This window comes from Pogona vitticeps, chromosome 6 (genome assembly GCF_051106095.1).
Source record: "Pogona vitticeps strain Pit_001003342236 chromosome 6, PviZW2.1, whole genome shotgun sequence".
NCBI lineage: Eukaryota > Metazoa > Chordata > Lepidosauria > Squamata > Agamidae > Pogona > Pogona vitticeps.
The window spans coordinates 36,417,908-36,430,108 of NC_135788.1; the positions used below are offsets into that span (position 1 = coordinate 36,417,908).

Sequence of the window (12,201 nt, forward strand, 5' to 3'; positions counted from 1 at the left end):
TGCTTTCTTTCAACCCTGGAAATTCAAAGAGTTAAAGTTAAATCCGGTCATAAACTTTATTGCTGAGTAATCACACTGCAGTGAGAAGAGTCTGCTTAAATAAAAAAAGAATGCTGAAATAAACAGGCAGCTGGGGCCTACCCTGCAATTGCCAGTTAGTAAAAGAAGGAGAAGAAGAAAAAAGAAGAAGAAAAGAGATGCGTATAAATGGGGTTATTTACTATCGCCTATAAAACGAAACTGTCTTTCGGAATTTCAAGCATCCTAGTGCCAAGTAGAATCTCCTGATAAAGTTTGCCGTCAGTTTATTCCGAGGAAAACACACAATCAAAGGGAACAGAAGCAGGGCCAGGGGGATCTACTGTAACACTGGTGTATGTTGCCTGTAGAATAGGCTATGTGTACAGAGGTAGGCATGGCCAGTTCTGGAGGACAGAGAAGCTCCAAAGAATCCTAAACACATAGGTGGATAACCCTTTCAAGGTATGAAGTTTGCCTAATTGGGCATTACTGTTCTATCAATTGTCTGCATGCCCAAAGATGCACACTCTCCAGAGATAGATTCATGCTTCTTTAAAAAAAAACACACAACAACAACAACCATGTAGACTCTGCCTCTCAACAAACACAGTCAGTAGAAACTGAAAAGTTCATGGAAGTCATCATTGTTTGCCATAGTCAAAGTAATTAAAGTTAGGCCTCAAAAACCCTCCCTGTTAAAGTTCCTTATTGTGGTTTGCCAAGATTTCACTGAATATAGATGCACATAAGCAAGCACGCACCCCAAAACATACACAAACAAACAAACACACCTCTATCTATCTATCTATCTATCTATCTATCTATCTATCTATCTATCTATCTATCTATCTATCTATCTATCTATCTATCTATCTATCTATCTATCTATCTATCTATCTATCTATCTATCTATCTATGCTTAACTGCTGAGAGTTTAGAACAGAAGTGTTGGAGTAAGGCAAAAAATGTTGCCCCCCCTTCCAAATCTTGTTCGCTAAATCTATTTAAACTACTGTTTAGAACCTCTCTCTTAGTTCTACAAACTAAGACAAGGCAACCAGCTAAATTCTCCATTGTACAAAGAAATTTAAGCAACTTGTGCACAAAACTTACCTTACTTTGCAAAGAGCCTTTTTTTTTTTCACAGAGTATTTGAAAACTGGGAAATAGATACTTCTGTACCTAAATCTGATAATTTGAATGACCAGGAGGCACACGTAGCCTGCAAAAGAGTCAAATGAAGTCCAGCGTCAGTGTGATTATACGTTATGTGGTATATAATGTTGGATGACAACTCCCCTAACCATAAAACTTACTTTAATGGCACCACGTGACTTTTTATAGCCACTGAGCCTATCTGTCTGTGCTATGGATGATTTTACGATCTAATTCATAGACAAAACCCTATTCATTTGGCACCCAAATGTCATATAGCCGGAACTGGGGCTTACAAAGTTTACTGTTTTATAACTTTTAAAGGAAGACATCAATGTAACCCGTCTGTAAATGTGCAGATCTTTAGTTACTCTTAAGAAGCACAGAAGCCCAGGTGAGGTAAGTAACAGCTACATTTCTAGCAAAAATTGTTGTGGCAAAATAAATAAATAAACACACATTGTTTTATTTTTAAGGAAAACTTTCCTCAATAGTATCTTTTAGGAGTGTAGGAGGAGAAGCTTAGTGTGTTTATTTATTGGTTTGTTTATTGTTTTCACGTTGGATGGTGTCCAGCTTGTTGCACAGGTCTGTTTATTTAGTTGCAATACCTTTTATACAGAAAGGTAAAGGTGATTATAGAGATGATAATGTTGTTAAAGAAAGGTTGGATTTTCTCATTCCCCACCCCTTAATTCTCCCAAAAGGGAACTGACTAGATATCTTTTAATGGAGTTTTCTAGCCAAAGCAGACCTGAGTAATTCAAAGGAACATGGGGTAATTGCGACTGCAGTAGTGCGAGAAGGATAGCTTCTTCTGCAACTCTGCTCTAACCAGAGAGACGAAGAAGGCAATACAGCTTCCCTTAGGATACAGACCAGATCACCCGCAAAAGGAAAAGGGGAGGGGGTAGAAAGACAGGGTGAAAAACCCTTACAATAGAAAGTTTATTTTTTTCCAGTCAGTTATTTAAAAAAAACACTTTTTTTAAAAAGCCGATCACAGTATTATTTTTTGTTCTAACAGGCAGACTTTGACTCTATCTGTAACTTGGTTCATCCAAACAAACAAACAAAAAGAGAAACCAAAACCTTATACGTTACTGAAGCTGCGCTTAATAAAAGCCACTTTTAAGAGTTCGTGCAAAGAGTCATATACAAAGGCACAGCAAAGGACAGACTGCCTGGAATCACAGTTTTTGTCACAGATTCACTATTCACTACACGTTTAGGACACCTTCAGTTTTGTATTTCATCATTTCACCTCTACAACAGCCATTAATGTCACAGGAATTAGATAGGTAGTATTTTTTTTTTTTGATTGAAATATTGGCCACAGCTTGGAGCTATACAGACATTGACAATTTTTGAACACACATGCACAGTTAAGCACAGCGAGTGCAACACACAGAGAACATGGGGGATTAAAACAGGACTGGGTATGGGGTGAGAGAGGGAGGCACAGAAGGAAGGAGAGAGACAATTGTCTCTCTGTTACTTTTTGTGTGTTATGTACGGGTGTGTGTGTAGGCCCCCCTCCCTCTTTTTTTTAACAGTTACTTCAAGTAACGCCACTCGCTTCATATAAATAAGTTAAAACATCTACATTTTTTTCTTCTTCTTCAAGACAAAGCCATTCAAGACAAAGAAATGCACGGGAAGCAGGTCTACTGTAATACGCACTAGGAAGGCTCAATTAAACAGGCTCATGATTAAAAGATGGGACAGGAAGCGTCTTCCGCCTCCCAGGGAAGTTAGAGCAAGTCAGCGTAAAAGAGACAGAGAGACAGAAAGAAAGAGAGAGAAGAAACTACTGACACGCCACGTAGTGTCATCTCATATAATACTGCTCAGTACTTGGTTTGATTTTGTGGTTGATGACGTTTTGTTTTCGTTTTTTGCTGCTTTTCTGGGGAGGAAGGAAGGAAGGAGCAGGGCTGGGGGTTTCTCCTAGGGGCGAAAAGCTCCTCCCGCAGCAGCCATGCTCATGCTCTTCAGCTTGTTATCCTTTTTCCATTTCATGCGCCTGTTTTGGAACCAGATCTTGATTTGTCTCTCTGAAAGGCAAAGAGCATGTGCTATTTCAATCCTCCTCCTGCGGGTCAGGTATCTATTGAAGTGAAACTCTTTCTCCAGCTCCAGCGTCTGGTAGCGGGTGTAAGCAGTCCGAGCCCTTTTCCCTTCGGGCCCCCCTATGTTGTCTGCAATGAGAAAAGGGAAATGGTTTAGACGGTGACAACAGGGTTTCTGGCTCTTCCATCCCTCCCTTTCTCTCTCTCTCTCGCCCCCATCTTCCCGCGCTCTCCTATTGCTTGTGTATTAAGTTTAGGTGAATGCTCAACAAGTACTTCCTTTTCTGCACGCCTTTCTCTTCCTTAAATAACTCCCAGACTTTCAAACAGCCTCCCTTTTTGACTTTTCCAGTCAAGTACTGGTGAATGTCAGGGAAAAGAGAAAACTACTCCTGTCTCCTGGACACGAATCCTTAATCTAGCAATCCTTTTGCCAGTTAACCGCCCCCTGCCCCCCAAGTGCTTCCGAGAGAACTTACTCGCCTCCTCTTCAGAGGAGCCTGGCATTAAGTTTGGAATCTGCTTAGAGCTGAGGGCAATAAGAAACGGGGAAACATGAAGAGCCTAAGCGATGTGTTCTTCTCTTCCCACTCCTGATTTTAACCATCCTTTCTAGGGGAGGGATTCTTTTAACACACACACACACACACACACATATAGGAAAAGAGAGAGAAGGGAATTACTTCCAAGCAATGCCCTGAGGACTGCAGGGGTAGTCTATTCCCCCCCCCCCACGCACACACACCGGCTCTCAAGTTTTTTTCCCTTGACTTCCGTCCCTCCCAGCGAAATCTCTCCCCCACCACTACACATACTATTTGCTCAACTTCTTTTTTGATATAATTAGTAACGGTGTTTTTCACTGGACGCTCCTTGTCATAAATTACGGAGGCTGACACACACTATTCAAGATCTCTCTCTCTCTCTCTTTCTCGCTCCCCACCACTACAATTGTACCTCTCTGTTCTGGAGAGTTTAGAGGAGTTCTCAGCAGAGCCTGCCTCTCTCACACCCCTCATCTCCAGGACGCCACTTGCCTTTCTCTGCACAGTCCCAGCTCCCGACAGACGGCATGAACACACAGACATTCTCTCTCTCTCTCTCTCTCTCTCTCACACACACACACACACACACACACACACACACACACACACACACACAGAGCGAGAGCGAGCGAGAGAGGGGGGGGAGAGAAGACAAGAGAAAAGAAGAGAAGGCACGGCTTTCTTGGACCCCTGATGTTCAGTTTTGCCAGCCAAGCGTGTCCTGGAGCCTGCCTGGTGTGCCCACGTACACACGCGCTGCGCCTTGCTTCTCCTTCCTTCTCCATCTCCCTCCCCCCCCCCCTCGAGACAGAGAATCGGGGCATGCTTTTACCATGGCTTATGTGCAGTTTTCTCATCCAAGGGTAGATCTGGGGCTGTGGAGGCTGTGGGGCTGTGCTTTGGCCGTTCTGCTGGGAGTTGACTTGCTCGCCGCTGGCCGGAGGGTCATCTTCAGTGCCAGGCGAGGCGCTCAGCCCCTCTCTGCCCAGGTGGGTGTTGCCAGTGTTGCTGCTGCTGCTGCTGCCGGTGGTGGTGGTGGTGCTGCCGGTGGCGCCGCTGGATGTCGAGGAAGTGCTGGTCGAGTTGGCGCTGGAGTTTTTCACGCCGCCGCCGCCGCCGCCGTGAGGAGCGTCGCCGCTGACAGGCGAGGTGGTGGCCACGGCTGCGCAGGGCAGCGGGTCAGGCGGCGGCGAGTGAGCGGTGGCGGTGGCAGCGGCCGCCCGACTGGCATACCTGGCCTCCGGGGTGCCGGAGGTGGCGTTGGCAGGGTAACTGCCGCGAGCCCGCTCCGTGGGGCCGCCCGCGGCAAAGTGGCTGGAAGCGGAGGAGCGGCCGACGCTGAGGTCCATGCCATTGTAACCGTAGCCGCCGCCGTACCTGCCGGAATGCATGGTAGCGGATTCCCTGAATTGTTCGCTCACGGAGCTAGGATCTCCATAATTATGTAACGGGTAGTCCGGGCCATTTGGATAGCGACCGCAAAATGAGTTTACAAAATAAGAGCTCATTTGTTGTTGTTTGTTGTTTTTTGATCGGGGGGCTTGATTTGTGGCTCTTTGCTTCGTTTTTTGGTGCGTCTATAGCACCCTTGCACAATTTATGATGAATTATGGAAATGACTGGGACATGTACTTGGTTCCCTCCTACGTAGGCACCCAAATATGGGGTACGGCTTCACATCACGTGCTTTTGTTGTCCAGTCGTAAATCCTGCCTGATGACCTCTAGAGGTAAACTCGTGCACTAGAAGGGGGAATTGGGTGGATGCTGGAGGGTTGGGGCGCGCGCCCGGCGCGCGATCCCGACGCCAGCTCCCTACTGTCAGTCGGCCTCTTGCGCCACCCTCTGGAGACAAGCTAGATCTTCACACTTCGCGGTCAGGGGCTGCGGCAGGACTGGGGTCGAACCGAGGTTACAGCCCATTATAGCAAAATTATGGCATCTCTCACACAGTTCCATTATTATGTACCAATTGTTAGTGGCCATCGGCTCCAGTTCAGAAAACAATAAAAATACAGAATATATATGTTCACCTCCCTAGTTTTAATAAAATGATATTTAAGGGGTTATTTTAATAAAAAAATTGTTTGAGACTCTTAAAAGAAGAAAACCATGACACACGCACATGGGGGGAACCCTCCTAGTTTTCTTTTTTTTTGGGGGGGGGGAAAGGGGCCAGTTAATGATTATTTAAATGGGTGGGGGGATTCTCCATTGTGCCAGCAATTGCAGTGATGTATTCTAAGGAGCTTAAAGAACGGGAAAGAAATTGGAAAATCAATCGATGTGAATTTAATATCCATGCCGATTTAAAATTTCCGTTCAGCCGAGTTGTTTGGTCAGTGTCTTTAAAACAGGGGAATTTTTATGGGGAGAATCCAATTTTTTTGCGGCCTCCCCCTTTTTTTGGCTTGCATAAATATAATGCCCCAATGATATTTTGATGGGAAGAGGTCCCCAGTTTCACTTCATATTCAGTGCCATCGTCCAAGTGGTACAGTTTTGGTAGTACTGTATCAATAAAAGACCTTCATGATTCCACATATAAAACTCCATAGTGGACGCTAAGAACCCACATGAGCTTCTGAAAGGTATATTCATTGCATATTGTGTAAATTATACCGTGCATTCTTCTACCCCTCTTCTCACACAACTTACAGGAAAGCATAGGATGATGCTTTCATTTCAACATTAAATCTTTCAAGCCCAGTTGTTTTAGATTTTTTACAACGCAGGAAGAAGCAGCAAAAGAGCTTGATTCAATATTTTCCATTCCCACTATACGATTAACCTTTCTGCCTGCCTGGAGATAAAGCACCCTTCAGCTTTTAATTCTTAAAACAGAAAGATTATTTTAACCCCCTTTAAAAGGCATTTTTTTTCAGTCTTTAAAAAATAACCAAACTTCTACACATTTCGGAAAATACATAGTCATGAATATTTCAAGATTCTCTTGAAAAAAGATTACATTTTATTTTTACAATTTCCCTTTCCAGGAGAGGGCTTCCTAATTATATATTTAAACTATACGTGTGGAAAATACCTTTCCTTTTTAATCCATAATATTTTAGTGCTAGAGATTTTCCATGACGGGCAATATTTAAATGTCCCATTGAAATCAATCGGGCTTATCTTGGGAATAAATGGTTGCGAGTCTGCGGTGAAAGGGAGGTGAACAATAAGCAACAATTTATCCCATGTTAGAAGCAAAGACATAAATAAGTAGCTGTAGGTTATTTGAATAAGCCAGTGGACTTTTTTTTGTTCCTAGAAGCCAGACCTTCACACCGCAGACTTTCATACAGACATGGACGTTGAGCATATTTTTGATGTTTTTTTAGATCTTCACAATATCGGAAGCTTTTAATCACCCTGCTCTAAGATCTGAAGATCTGACTATGTACAGTATATCACACATTTCTACAGCCAATAGTTCTATTGGCAAAGTAATTTATAGTGAATTGCAAATATAGCAACAGATATATAAATATGCATGTATTTTAATCAAACCTTTGAAATGATAATAATATAATTAACAAAAACAGACTAAGGGGATTTCACTGGAAGGGGAAACATAACGTGGAGGCTTAGGAAAGGTTGGGAAAATACTAGTGAAATGATTTTTATTAAGCATTATTTTACTCCCCTGACTTGTCCTCTGATTCTTCGCAGGGTTGGGTAGAATTGATCAGTTTGCTTTCTTTTTTCCACTTCATTCGCCTGTTTTGAAACCAGATTTTAATCTGTCGTTCAGTAAGGCAGAGAGCATTTGCAATCTCGATCCGTCGTCTTCTGGTTAAATATCTGTTATAATGGAATTCCTTCTCTAATTCTAAGGTTTGGTATCTAGTGTACGTCTGTCTGCCTCGTCTCCCATGTGTTCCATATATTGTACCTATGGAGGCAAAGAAAATGTGATCTGAGTTGAGCAGGCCTTAATATTCCTATGAAAGCAAAGGGTGGGGAATGGATCAAGAAAAGAGTTTGCAGAGATTGTTACTGTGTTCGGCTCTCTCCTTGCATACCCCGTACTGGCATCTAGATTCTTGGATTTAATAACACTCAGTAATTTTCAGTGTATAAACTGATAGTGGGATCTTGAGAATTAAATTGTTAATGACAGGAAAAAGCAGCTTAGTTTCATAATATGCTCAGTACTCCAAATACAGCTTCAAATAATACAAAAAATAAGCACACCTATGCAGTGTGTATAGCCATACTGGCACCTTTCTCTCTCCCCCCCCCCTCCTGCATCTACAAACACAGAGAATAACTGGGCATGATCCGGCCAAAGTTAAGAACTTTAAAGACCTCCTGATTTTTCCAAGGAAGATCTAAGCCTGCTCATTGGTTTACTCATTGCCTCTCATTTGAAACAAATGGAAAGAGTTTCACTGGATTGTGTCCTTTTTACTTTGATTAAGTTGACTTTTACAAACTGGACCAGACCCACCCTGCTTATTTGCAAATATTATTGATTTCTGTAAAACCTACTTCCAAGTAAGTGTTTTTAGCATGGCAGCCTAGAAGTGAAGCATGGAGTCTATGGAAAGATGAAGAAATAAAGAACAAAATCTTAGTATGCATCCTCAAAGCAAAAAACATGTTCTAAATTGTTATAATGATTACAGTGCCATATCTACTACAAAACACACACACATAAACACACACACACAATGGAAGAAGCTAAGTGTACTTTGGAGATGTGAGAAGTTGAGAGAATATTGCTCAGTTAAATTTGCAAGTCTTTCCCTCCCTACTTTAAATTTCTCCTTTAGGAAAGACAAAGGATAAAATTCCAATGCATTACAGTCAATGGGACTTTGGCTATTGATCAAATTTCCTCTCTCCCCACCTTCCTTGCCTCTAGTAGATGATTTGTGTGCTCACACACATTACTGGAAAACGTGCATTCAATAGCAAATACTTACATACTAATGAGTGAGTGAAGGGAGGGGGGTGAGAGTGTCTGCCTTTCAAACATATTGAGAAGTCAGTAGAGAGGGCATATTCCTTTACATCAGTCTCTGACTGTCATGGCAGAAAAGACTGCTGTTATTGCAATTGTTGTTGTTATTGTTATCATTATTATTCTTATTTCAAGATTGACTGCTAAAAACATTCACTTGGAAGTAAATTATACTCATTTCCATGGAATCTGCTTCCACCTAAGTTGCCTTGGAATCACAGTCTCTGTCTGCTGGGGACTCAGACTTTAACAACGCCTTCTTCCTCAAGGTAACCCCCAAAGTGTCAGGTTGAAGGAGAACCTGGAAAAAAGTGTCAGGTTACCCATTGGCTTGACGGTGCCACTTTTTCCCCCCCTACACGGCCTGAAGAAAGGCCATTTTAGAAAAGAGAGAGAAAACCCTGTACTGTACCTCCACCCACCCCCATGACTTTATTCACCCCACCCCTCCCATTCCCCTCCCCCCTCCTGGGTTGCATCCCGGTGACTTACCAACACACGAGTTCATCCTTTGCATCCAAGGATAAACGGGGCTGGTGTACTTCCGGTCGCTGCCTTCCTCATTTAGGATTTTGGCCGGCCCGCTCTCGGGCTTGTAGGGCTGGTCAGAGGCAAAGCAGGGCAGATAGTCCCCCGAGTGGTTGGCCCTTGGCTTGCCATGGCCGGAGGGCGAGGAGGAGGAGGAGGAGGAGGGGCAGGCGGCAGCGGCGGCCCCCCCGCCTCCCAGGTCCTTGTCCGAGTAGAAGCAGGAGGCTCCATAGTCATAGGGCGCCCGGTTGCAGGCGATGACCGCGTTGGTGGCCGACTGTTGGTAGAAGCAAGGTGAGGCGGCGGAGTAGGGCTTGTCCTGCAGGCTGCCGGCCCCATACGAGCTGGGGAAATGCCTCAGCGCCTCGTAGCCCGCGGGGTAGAGGGGGAGCTGCCCCAGGAAGGACTCTTGCCCATTAGGCAAGCTCCCAGGGAAAGGGGGATTCACAAAATAGGAACTCATGGACGCTCCCCAGATTCCCGGACCGTGATTTGTTGTGTATTAGTACATCTGGCTATAACTATTAGTAGTCATCCGAGGGGTTTGTTTCTGGATGGCCGAGCGCCAAAAGCGACAGCAGCAAATAGCACCAGCTGACGGCCCGGCGGCCAATGAGAGCGCGGCGGAGGGCCTTCTCCCCTGGGACCCGCCGCCACCGAGCCAGCAAAGTTACAAACAACACACTCTCTCTCGGCCCCCCCCCCCCGCGCCCACGACGCCCGCGCGCGCGCCCGCCACCGCCGCCGCCGCTGCCCCGGCAGATGGATGGCAACCACTCGCGACCCGCAGCCACCGTCTACTGTGCCAAGGGAAAAGGATGGAGGAGGGCAGTGGGGGGAGGATGTCGGAACAGGGCTTAAAAAAAAAAACACCCGTGAGCGGGGGCGGGGAGGCAGAATTTAGAAGTGTGTGTCTGCGAGTATGTAGCGAAAGGGAGGGGGGGAAATGTTACTGTACCAATGGAATAAATAAAGGGAGCTGCACCGGGGTTAAGGACTCTCAGAAGACGGTGCACCTGACTGCCGGAAACAAAGGGGGCACCTTTGCAAAGGTAGGGTTGACCGCAAGCCCACCAGCACCCAGGAGTTATTATTCCCAGTTTCCCCACCCGACTCGCATTCCTCCCAGGAGCTACACCCGCACACGCGCCTTCCTGCTGAAGCAAAACAAAATACCCCTGAAGTAAATGTTTTGTCTCTCCGTTTTATTTTATTATTCTTATTTTTATTTTATTTGCCGCTACATTGCAAATAAGCTAAAAACATGGGAAACCTACTCTCTGATTCCTGATCTTTATAAAAAGCAAAGCCAAACTTAGCCTTAGTCCACCACTCTTCCCCCCCCCCCAAGCTGCACCGTGACCCATTTTTTCTCCAGAGACCGGTTCCAGGGGGATAAATTCAGCTACGCAAACGTCCAGAAAGTTTCCCCTCCGGATCTAATAACCTCCCGTCACTCTCGGTAGTGAGAGAAAAAGGATTTTTTTTCTGGCTAAGTATGAACCAGATTATTTAATTTTACATCAGAGGAACAAGACTAGAAGTGACTGTCTCTCTCGTATTATAAGTGTGATTGTTGTCCTTGTTACTTCTCATTTGTTGGCGAAGGGTGTATTTCAAAGGAATCATTCCCAAAGAAGCTGAGGTGCTCAGCCGCTTTGAGAGACTAAATTATTCTAGTAAAACCAGAAATATTTCTGCTATTGGTGTGTTTGAATCACCATGAAATATGCTTATATAACTTGAATCTGTTCTTATTTGAGTTTAATCAGGGGTAAAAATAACACCCAACCTCCCCTCTCCAATACATTTTTTTCCTGTCAGTTCCTGCACAGGTTATTTACTTCAGCTACAAATGTTTATCATTACAAGATGGTTGTTGTTATCCATCCTTAAATGGCAAATGCTTTCATCTGAATTTTTTTTCAGACTTGGTGGCAATTTTACAATGCAGAGGATATGATTCTAGAAGCCAAGGCTGAAGTTGCAAAAGCGGAAATAAATCATTCAGAAAGATATTTGCCCTTTAACACTCCAAGGTGTACCTCCCTATTAGGAAATAAGTCCCCGTGAGTTCATTTGGCCCTACTCCCAATACTAAATGTACAGAGGACAGAGTCTCAGCTTATCGCTTCTCTGACAATGGGTTGTGTAGTTTTCACACTTCCTCTTTGAAGTCCCAGACTTTCTGAATGGAGGCTTTAATAACTGGACTTCAATCGACTTGAAAAGCAGTCAGGCCTGTGTTCCTTTTGTAAGGTGATATGTTTCATTTCCGGAATGCGATTACGACATCTATAAAACAGCAGTGAGCTAAAACATCCACTACCCTCACCCCCACAGACTTGTGCATTGTTTGCGTCTTTAACTGGAGTCTCCCAGGGAGCTCTTGATGGCCTCCAACAAGGATCTTTCCCAAGCCTAAAAGATAACCTATAAATGCAATTGACAGTGTGGGGCGGGAAGGCATCGGCACAAAGCCAGGAGACCAGATATTATGGGAAAGACAAACTAAATTACCTTTCATAGATTTTAAAATGAAAACAAAGGCTGGGGGAGGGGGGGAGAGAAAGGGAGAAAAAGAGAACGAAGTCCTGTGTTTAATAAATATCAGTGTCCATAGAATGGGGATGGGGGAGAGTTCCTACAGTTGAATATACAGGTAACTTTTTTCCCCATAGCCTATATTTTGGAAGGTCCTGATATGGCTAGATTCCAGCTTGTTTTCATTGGTCAAATGCCAGTCTCCACATATATAATATGAGCGTCTAGTAAACATTTACACGGTGGAAAAGAGCCTGTAAATTTAACACAGTAAGGGGAGCATTTCGCTGAACTCTGTTTTGAATTGCTTTTGTTGTTTCCTTAATGGCAAAATAAATCAGAATAAAAAGCAGGCACACACATAACAA

The 12,201-nt window shown here is 44.2% G+C and overlaps 3 protein-coding genes and 1 long non-coding RNA gene across 7 annotated transcripts in view; 1 reads left to right on the top strand and 3 right to left on the bottom strand.

Moving 5' to 3' along the window:
• LOC140708159 (uncharacterized) overlaps nucleotides 1-12,201 on the top strand; it is a 56,748-nt gene that overhangs the window by 41,096 nt on the left and 3,451 nt on the right. The gene's annotated exons all lie outside the window — the stretch shown is intronic.
• The window catches only part of HOXA3 (homeobox A3), a 53,389-nt gene that overhangs the window by 39,024 nt on the left and 2,164 nt on the right, over nucleotides 1-12,201 (bottom strand). For 3 of the 4 annotated variants that reach the window (XM_073003313.2, XM_078377230.1, XM_078377226.1), the window contains exon 2: nucleotides 1,135-1,243. The exons of the other annotated variant lie outside the window; for it this stretch is intronic. The gene's annotated coding sequence lies outside the window, so the exon portion shown is untranslated. The remainder of the gene's footprint in view (nucleotides 1-1,134; nucleotides 1,244-12,201) is intronic. 4 annotated transcript variants of the gene reach the window in all.
• Nucleotides 2,106-6,166, bottom strand: HOXA5 (homeobox A5). The gene is made up of 2 exons (XM_020780601.3): nucleotides 4,626-6,166; nucleotides 2,106-3,377 (listed from the first exon to the last, which is right to left on the bottom strand). Exons 1-2 carry the CDS (start codon nucleotides 5,299-5,301, stop codon nucleotides 3,127-3,129), a joined length of 927 nt encoding a protein of 308 aa, XP_020636260.3. The 5' UTR covers nucleotides 5,302-6,166; the 3' UTR covers nucleotides 2,106-3,126.
• On the bottom strand, nucleotides 7,275-9,963 carry HOXA6 (homeobox A6). The gene is made up of 2 exons (XM_020780618.3): nucleotides 9,254-9,963; nucleotides 7,275-7,687 (listed from the first exon to the last, which is right to left on the bottom strand). Exons 1-2 carry the CDS (start codon nucleotides 9,750-9,752, stop codon nucleotides 7,431-7,433), a joined length of 756 nt encoding a protein of 251 aa, XP_020636277.3. The 5' UTR covers nucleotides 9,753-9,963; the 3' UTR covers nucleotides 7,275-7,430.